Below are 9,704 nucleotides of genomic sequence, written 5' to 3' on the forward strand. Positions count from 1 at the left end.
TCTGATGGTGAGCTGTAAAGGAACAAATCATGTGTTTATTCCAAAAAGAAACACATTGGGCAGATATGCTTCTGTAATGAGGTCTGCAAACATTAGGATCTTTTCATAGATGTTTAGTGTTGGTACCTGGTTATTATTTTATGAGCCTAGCCATTAACACACCTTGGCTGGGGATAATCATACAAATTTACAAGCAATGTAGTTGTTGGTGAATTTATAATGCTTTTAAATTGAGCTCCTAGTGTGCAAATTTAAGAACCCAATCTGCCCTAATCTTACCTTTCTGATCCCTAATCTGTCCATAATGCGCCCTGGACCGGTCTGTGACATAATAGCCAAACCCATTTCATCATCACCCTACCCCCTTGCAGCATTTTTACCTTTTACGTCATGGACCACCCCCTTTTGTCACTGACCCGCCCCTCGGGCTATGTCAATTTTAAAAAGGTGAAAACCCTATATATGTCCATCTTATTCATAGGTACCAAATACCACCATGTCTTCTTCTAAACCTTAATGGAAAAATAAAACACAGAAAGAAGAAAAAAAATCGTAAACTGAAATATTTATTTCCAGAAAGTGGTCTACAATAATAATGCAGCCAGAATTCTGACTTAAATAAATAAATAAAATAATATCTATACTTTTATATTTATATATATATATTTATATTTATATCTATTTATATTTGAACATAGAACAAGAGGTTAGCAGAGGAAAACACAAGACATGAATCGGAGTTGGTCACAGAAATAAGGGGGGGGGTTCCTGGTTTCTAAATGTAAAAGATAAAGGAAAGTAGTATTTCTCATACAAGATGGTGCTGTTTATATGAACATATTTCTGAACCTTATCAAAATTTGATTTATGGCATAAGAAACTTCCTTTGCAGTGATTAATGAGCATTTTTACAACAGCCGGCTGATGAGTGCTCACAAAACAATAAGGGAGTGTTATCCATGCTACTGAAAAACAACATATGTCATTTAAATATATTATGTTAATGTGCAGAAACATTTCCATATTTATACATATTAAAACATTCTTTCCCATACATTAATTTTGATGGGAGAACCCCTGTTTGTTATACAATTATTTTAAAGTACAGGTATGGTATCTGCTATCCGGAACCCCGTTATCCAGAAATTATGGAAAGGTCATCTCCCATAGACTCCATTTTATCCCAAGAATCCAAATTATTTGGAATTATTTCCTTTTTCTCGATAATAATAAAACAGTACCTAGTACTCAAACCAGACTAAGATATAATTAATCCTTATTGAAGGGAAAACCAGCCTAATGGGTTTATTTAATGTCTAAATTATTGTTTAGCGGGCTTAAGGTATGAAGATCCAAATTACGGAAAGATCTGTTATCCAAAAACCCCAGGTCCCAAGCATTCTGGATAACAGGTCCCATATCTGTATTGTGTAAATTGCTGTCACTGTATAAATATACTGTAAGATGATGCTGATAAGAGGTTTCCATATAGTGCATCACAGTTAGATATGACAGCGAGCCAAAAAAATCAAGATTTGTTGAAGTCTAAGTGAACAAAAGGGGCTACAGATTCTCTTCTTGGCCTGTCACAGTGACAGTCATAGTTACATGAGGTTAAAAGATTTGGGTGACAAGACAAGCTAACAGGAAAAGAAGGGTCAGTGAATCATCACTGCCTGCAATGAAGCCTAGAAAAAAGCAAAGAACATCAAGAGCATTCAGGAGAATAATTACATAGTAAAGACTTCTTGCTAACAGTTGCTTTCGTTTATGGGTTGTTAAAGAGGCAGCTGAACATGCAGCCATTTAATGTTTACCAAAAATGAGAGCACAGTGGGTGGGTGGGTCTCTATATATGTAATGCTACAGAAGAAGCTGCAGACAGTGTCGTTTTTTGTCTGAGAACTAGTGGCATAAGCTCTTCACTTATTATTTTACAGTCACGCTTCACTAATGCCAATGTGAATGACACATTCTTTGGCTGTGTTAATTGTGACCTTTAATTAATGCAATTTCAGTCTTTCATCCTCTCTAGTTTCCTTATCCTTGATATCTGATGTCATAATATATTTTGTACCTGCTGTTTGTTCTTTCCTTTATTCTCTAACATTTTATCTTTGTCCCACTCGCCACCAATGAGTTCCAGTCTCACATGCACATGCTGGGAATTCAGAAAATCAGAAAGGGAAAGAGGTGCAGTCTGTAGTAAGCCTATACTCCCTTTAGCTTGCTAGTCTTCCCTTTCTCCTAAACTGTATTTCTCACACCACAATGGGGGTGTCTGAGAACACTGAACTGATGGATCCAGGGTCTGAGAGCTTTCTGTTAGATGTTTTTGGTTGCAAAGGTGAACCCTTTATTACAGGTACCTCCTGTGACCCATTGGGCTTCAGTTTTCCATTCTGGCCATGTAAATCTCCTGGTGGCTCCTGAAATGCAACATGACGACTTAAAGCAGCCTTATCACTGGTGGTCTCATGGTTGGGTGTAGCACTTAGGACAGAGGAATGAATGCTTTCCCTGTCTTCTCCTTGTCCCCTATTACCTGGCCGACACCAGCAACGGCATGGTGTAAGATACAAATATATAAATACAAGTATAACACTGGCAATACAGCCCACTAGTGTGGTATACGCTGTATTAAGAGTATCCTGATGCACATGCTGTGTAAAGTTAAATACGGTAAGCGTAACATATAATGTTTCATTTAACAGTTCCCCCTGTGCGTAACAAGTGTATATTCCCCTGTCTTCCACTTGAATTGGTCTTATTTGCAAACTGCCATTACTTAATACTGATATACTGCGGTTTCTTGCACCGCTTTCTTGTTGTACCTGAACCCACTCATTGCTAGGTGTAACCCACACTTGGTTGACACTCTTCTGCTTACTGTCACAATTTAAAATGACAGTGTCCCCTAGATATGCCTCCATGCCAGCCTCTCGCACAACAGTGCAATTCAGCCCTTCACTGTTGTTGAGCAAAAATACATTGGTGGTCTTTGATGGTGGTTTGGGTTGAGAGAACAGCTGGCACAGCAATTCTTCATGAAAATCTACAACAGATGCCAGCTGCCGGACATGCCAGTTCCAAAAAAGTCCATACAGGTCACAGTCACAGGTCAGCGGATTGCCATGTAGGTAAAGTCCATTGCTGAGCCAAGCTGGCAGGATTTTGAGCTGTTGCACTGGAAGATACTTTAATTTATTTGAGGAAAGGTCAAGCAGCACTAACTGTGGCAGCTTCTCTCCATCTTTCACTAGCTCTAGTGGAAATCTGGTCACACGATTGTGGCTTAAGTAGATCTTCTGTAATAACTGTATATCATCAAAGGCAGTACGGTCAATTCGTTCAATCTGGTTTTGAAAAAGAAGCAGCACCTCCAGCCGTTGCAAAGCACTAAAGACATTCTCCTCTAGTGCATTTAGCTTGTTACAAGATAGATCCAGATAACGCAGCTGAGGAGTTAATGAGAAAGCCTCTGAAGATACAAAACTAATAGAGTTGTGTGAGAGAACTAGTGTGTGAAGCCTTTTCAAGGGTTCTGGAGCCCACTCTGCCCGCAATCGAGATAGCATGTTATGACTGAGATCCAGTACTGCGGTGTAGTTAGGAAGCCCACTAGGCACCAAAGTCAGTTCCTTTTTGGGGCAACTAATTATGTCACTGGCACACACACAGGTTTGACAGTTTAGGGGGGATGCCACTGACCTTATCACTGCCATGTCCATGAAGAAGATACTGAAGACCCATACAAAATGGGAGAGATCAAAAGAAAACCTCATAGTGAATACGGTATTAGAGGTAGTATAAGTCTAGGACATTGTCCTTCCAGGACATAGGTTCAAGACACTTTGACTTCCACAGATCAAAACAAGCACCCAACCCATTCTAGCCCTCTTTCTTCTTCATTATCACCTCAGATAAAATCAAATATTGCCTACTGAAAATCTACAGATATATTTATATCAGCCCATGGTCTAGTCAGCTGAGCAAGTGCTGTTTTTAAACCCCTTGTAGATTAATGTCCATGAGTTGCTTCTACTAGACTGTAACAGAGAAAAACGTTGTATGTACTCTTTTGTGTTGTTGGGGAAGATGGTTCAGAATCTCCTGTAAAAACAAGAACATTTTTAGATTAACATAAGAGTGGCCTTCATGATAGCCTGTTAAAGTATTCACACACTGTATGCCAAACACTTTGGAATTTCAATTAAATTCCAGATAAATAATCAAATAAATATTTTTAATTTGAAATTGTGTCTTAAACATGCAACTTCAGATTAATATACTGTATATAAGCATATTAAATAAATATCATATAAGCATATATAAATATATATGTAAGTTACTTGTGTATACACATTTATTTCCTAATTCTATCTAAAAAAGCATTTCTTATCTATAGGCTTGCAAAATTTCCACATTTCGCTATTGATGAGTAAAATTTTTGATGTGGATTATGCATATAAACACTGTTTGTCATATAATTGGTAAGTACTGGTCCTGAATTGGCAAGGGTTTGTGTGATTTAATGGGCATCCATGATGGCTGCATAATGATAGGACAAAATGGTCTGTGCAGATACTGCATAAGCAGGGCATAATACAGGTATTCCAATTCCTTTTCATCACAGGTGTTTGTGCTGCTGTAAACAGTTAAGGGTAACAGTGTTGGCTAGTGTTCAGAAGCTTTTAAACAAAATTAGACTTGTTTGTTCACAACAAACATAAATCCTGGTACTAAATACAGAGCAGCCACCACAACTTAAAATGCCTGTGTGCTATATATATATGTGTGATATATATAAAGGGCCCGGGTGGCCCGAAACGTTGCCCTGTTTGAAATGTTTTGATACAATAAATTACACGTTTGTTCAAATCTACGGTGTGCTGCTGATAACTGCTTTGTCTGCTGTTTCATTCTGGCAGCTCAGTAATCCAGGAGCATCTGAACTGTTACAATAATTAGATGATTTCAAAGAAGTATCTCTGGAATATTATCAACTATTGTATCAATTCTAACAGCTGCCTTTAAAGGGCACCTGTTGGATAAAAATGTTATCTCCAACCAAAGATGTGGGCTAATGAAGCCCACATTTCGATTGGAGATAATAGTCATTTTTTTAAAAAAAATGCCCCCTCCAGTGCTATGCTAACTGCACCGGGAGCTCCCTCCCGCTACGAGCAGCCATGTCCGGTCACTCGCATGCTCATAATGAAAATGTGCCACGAAATGCTCATTATGTGCATGCGTGTGATGTCACATGCACGTTATGAGCAAGCAAGTGACACAATGTGGCTGCTCGCACTGGGAGCTCCCTCCCGGTGCGGGTAGCGTAGTGCTGGTGGGGGGCCTTTTTTTTTTTTTTTGTAAAAACCTACTGTTATCCCCAACTGGAATGCGGGTAACATTTTTACCCAACAGGTGCCCTTTAATGAAACTCAGGGATTCAGCTCAGCAAGGACAAAGATAACAAATGTATCAACTAAATGTATCAATTTAAAAAGATACAGAGTCAGCAACCCCCCTCCCAGAGCCGCTTTAGAAGGTGAAAAATTAAACTTTATACTTTACTATTAGAAAAACGGTCACAAATAGAAAATAGAAAGTGAATGGAAAAAGTATTTATTTCTGGTGAACAATCTGAAACCAACTGAACTAAAAAAAAGTGTTTGAAGGTGAACAGCCCCTTTAAGTCATCTAAATTGCCACTGCTGTAGTCATATGAAACTGTCTCCTTAGTAAGACAAACACAGTTATAAAATATAGGAATCCAAAACATCTAGGCTGTTGGCATGCCTCAAATATACACATACCTAGTAAAGAAGAATGAAACCCTTCTGACAACCCGAGCCATCCTCCCCCTTCCTCCAATGCATGACCAATAGCTAGTAATCTGTAAAGCACTGGGATCCACTGATTCAAAATCAATTGGGCTCAAGAAGAGAGTACAAAGATCTGCTCCTCCTTGAATACAGCTCTGGCTGAATTTAGCAGCAGTGCATTGGTGAAGTGTGAGATTTTGCATCCCTTACAGTGGCAATACACAATAAGATAATCTTGTTTGGCGACCTTGCCAAACGAGCGGATCATTCCCCAAAATCTTTCTGTCGTGGGTGGGCCGTATGCCCACCCAGGGCAATATCGATTTAATCTGAACATTCGACCCTAGGGCCCATAGGACCGAATGAACTAGACGATGCAGTCTTCAATAGCAGGAAAAAATCAAACCTGCCCGATTGGTATCAGGTCAATTTTTGGCCTGATATCAGTCAGGGAGACCTGTTGGAAGCTCACACATTCGGCCGAATTGGTCTAAAGGATCGATATTGGCAGCTTTAATCTGCCCGTGTATGACCACCTTTAGTGATATTGCACTTAGTAATAATTTCAACGACTGCCAGGGGATTGTGGGGGTAAAAAAATGTAATAGCATTTTTCACACTTTTTTCACATGTATTAACAAGGAATTCTTAAACCTATTGGATGATGTAGTAATGTAGTTTCTTTTTAGTTTAAAGCTGCCCAATCATTTCATTTGCCACCCTCATTTATCTTGCAATTCATCCTGAAACCATTTTTTGTTATGATCTAATGCTACATGTGTCCCAGATGTTAAAATAGCTCCTTGTGCTGAAGAAAGCATGCAGTAAATCACCAACCTCCATTCTAACATCTCGTGGCAACCCTATAAACTGAATGGGAATGGTATTTGTTTGCTTCAACAGATTTAGAATCATGTGTTGCAAAAAATCCATGCTTTTGCATGATGTCAGAGTAGTCCAGATGTCAAAACTGAAAATCATTGAAACCCACAATACAAATTAAAATATGGCATTCAAGTAATGATAATTTACATACATATACAGTACAGTATATATTTAAAAGTACCGGTTTTACACATAATTCCCCATGAATTTATCTATTAAATCAGCTGGGGCCTACCTGTAAAAACACCTATATATAATAACATCTGTATCAAACTACGCCATCTACCCAATGACTACCTGAAGCATTTTGAATGTTATACTATACCATTTCACTATTTGCTCTCAACTTATTTCTCTTCTGTGAGTACAGATTCCTACACATACAATTGGCCATTATGCATAAACAGTGTCCAGTAATGACAATCCTTTTATAAACATCCTGCAATGTTTTATAAGATCCCATACATATATACATATATATATATATATATATATATATATATATACATTAATTCATTCCTTCTCCATTCTCCACAAGCTTTGCCCTCCCTAGCACCACATACATCACATATACTTTCCTCTCTTGTGCAGTTCAGCTGCATCTTGTACATACCTGGTAAGATGCACTTTTTATGCCAGTGCAATTATGAAGGTGAATAGATGTGTGAGTGGCTGAATGCAGCTTTCAGACCTGGCTGTGGATGGGAGGGGGTGGATGTTTACCAGGATGTTGCAGATAAGCTGCAGGTCCTCTGGATGGATGTCATTGTGCTGTTGCTGAAACAAGGTGAGTGTACTAATGAGTATATGTATGTGCCTGTGAGCGTGTGCCCTCCCTCCATGTCTGCCAGTATTTCTCTCTCTCAGTATCAGATTTTGGATGGGTCCCAGGTTATGTCTCTATTTCCATCTCTGTCTGTTTTCTGCCTCCCTGCGGAACTCTCTCCTTGTACCATATCACTTTCCTCTCCCTGTTGGTATCTGCTTTCTCTGTATACTGAGCAGCACCTGATTCTGCCTTGCCTTTTCTATGCCATGCAGCTTGTCATTCCTCTGCTTTACCATGTCTCAGCGGTGCCGGATGGGTGCAGACCAGGTCTGTCCCCTGCTTTCAGAACGCTCAGGAAAGCTGCAGCTGCTGTTTCTCCCTGCCTTGTTATTGGTGCTGGAGAGCTGGAGGAGGGGGTGGAGGAGAGGTTGAGGGAAAGGGAAGGGAAGAAAGGAACTGGAAAATGGAGAGGGAGGAGAAAGGAGAGAAAGAGGGAAAGACAAAAGAAGAAAGATGGAGATTAAAGGGAGGGGGAGTCTTCCAGATGGGTGGAGGGGCACATATGATCAGACACAGGTATAAACCTCAGCTCCACACTGCAAAATATAATCTGAGCGAGTGACTTTTTTGCCCTTCTAATCCATTTCCTTCAGATGATATTATTTTTTTGTAATTCCCAATTCCAGTTACTAGACAATCACAGGCAGGGGATTATTGTTAGCATGTACAAGCCCTTGGCTAGCTGACACAAAGAGTGTGAAAGGCCTGATTTATATATAATGTATGTACAGACAGTATGAATATTTATAAATCTTGTGCATCCCCAAATTGCAACTGTTGCTGCTAAATGTCTTTGCTTCAGCCACCATCTTCCATGATTTTCATCCTGTCTCCCTTAGTGGCAAGTCCCTATTTTCCAGTCTATCTCAAACATCTTTTCCTCTCATTACTTTCAATATCCACCCCTCATGCCGTAGGCATCACAGCTGGGTACTCCATAGCTTTTCATCTGTCAAAGAAATGAACTATAAATTATTACTGAGGAGCTGTGGATAGTAAACAGCTACTGTTAATGGTGCACATGCTTATTAGTACAATTAATTGTAAAATATCATAGTTAAAGATGAACATGCCTGTTCCCTTTGCTAGACATCAAAGATGGATTATATACAAGTCTTTATAGTCTATTGCCTAGGAACTACTCATACTGTGGAGCTACCAGAGCTTGGAGCCCAGTCACAGATTGTAAATCTAGTGTACAGTATGTCCTTTAGGTGGTTGCCGCAGGGCTGTTCCAACAGTGTAAGGAAAGGGCCCAAAATTACATCTCTGTTTTAATCCAATATTGTCAAAACTAAAGAGGCCTATTTATTATGCTGTGCAAAACTAATATTGCCAGAAAAATGGTGTAAAAAGCTGTGTAAAAGAAATGGCAAACTTACCAAGGTGTACCCCATTCCAGATGCCACCATTATTTTACACTGCTTCAAACTTTTGTAAGTAGAAGTTGCTCAAAGAAAAAACATGTAAAAAAAAATTTTACTACATTTTTTACACACTGATGTCTGGCAAATTATATTATATTATAATATTATAATAATTATATTATAACTAGGTGCAAGTATACAAATGTCAGTGGCGTAACTATAGAAGAAGCAGAGCCCGCAGTCACAGGGGGGCCTTGGGAACAAGGGGCCCTGGAATGTGGAGTCTGCTTCCTCTATAGCTAATAAGAAAACCCCCTCCTCCCCAGCCTCCCTCTTAAACCGTCAAGGAAGGGGGACGCAAGTTAGGGCTGGGTGTGGGCAGAGTCGGAGCAGTATATGAGCGGAGGTGGGACATGGTCGGGACAGGACGTTGGTGATAGGATGGGAGTCGGAGTGTGCCGGGCCCCTCTGAAGATTTTTTTTGGGGGGCCCGGCACACTCTAGTTATGCCACTGACAAATGTAATTGCCAGTGTTATGTGCTGACAAAGATTGACACAAGGCAATATATGCCAGGTTGTGGCTGGTATAGGTTCATGCCCCCTTTGGATGTCTGCCTGTTCCCAAATGTACACTACATTTTCATTTAACAAAAATGACCTGTCCTTGCCAGCATATTCAGTATGGCAACTACAGTCCCACAGTAAACAAAACTACAGTGTTTATCTTAAAATGTATTTTTAAAATATATGTTTAATTTTAGGTAAAATGTAATTTAGGGATGTCCAGCTATTAC

General features: G+C 39.5%; 1 protein-coding gene across 3 annotated transcripts; it reads right to left on the reverse strand.

Annotated features, from left to right (window-relative positions):
• Positions 1-548: 548 nt before the first annotated feature.
• amigo1.S (adhesion molecule with Ig-like domain 1 S homeolog) lies at positions 549-7,875 on the reverse strand. 3 transcript variants are annotated; one of them, XM_018249337.2, is made up of 2 exons: positions 7,776-7,875; positions 549-4,113 (listed from the first exon to the last, which is right to left on the reverse strand). In XM_018249337.2, exon 2 carries the CDS (start codon positions 3,783-3,785, stop codon positions 2,262-2,264), a length of 1,524 nt encoding a protein of 507 aa, XP_018104826.1. In that variant the 5' UTR covers positions 3,786-4,113; positions 7,776-7,875; the 3' UTR covers positions 549-2,261. The 3 variants fall into 3 exon arrangements, with proteins under 3 accessions (XP_018104826.1, XP_041439797.1, XP_018104825.1); XM_041583863.1 differs by having other exon boundaries at positions 7,722-7,809; XM_018249336.2 differs by lacking the exon at positions 7,776-7,875 and adding an exon at positions 7,327-7,452.
• Positions 7,876-9,704: the final 1,829 nt, after the last annotated feature.

This window comes from Xenopus laevis, chromosome 2S (assembly GCF_017654675.1).
Source record: "Xenopus laevis strain J_2021 chromosome 2S, Xenopus_laevis_v10.1, whole genome shotgun sequence".
Classification (NCBI taxonomy): domain Eukaryota; kingdom Metazoa; phylum Chordata; class Amphibia; order Anura; family Pipidae; genus Xenopus; species Xenopus laevis.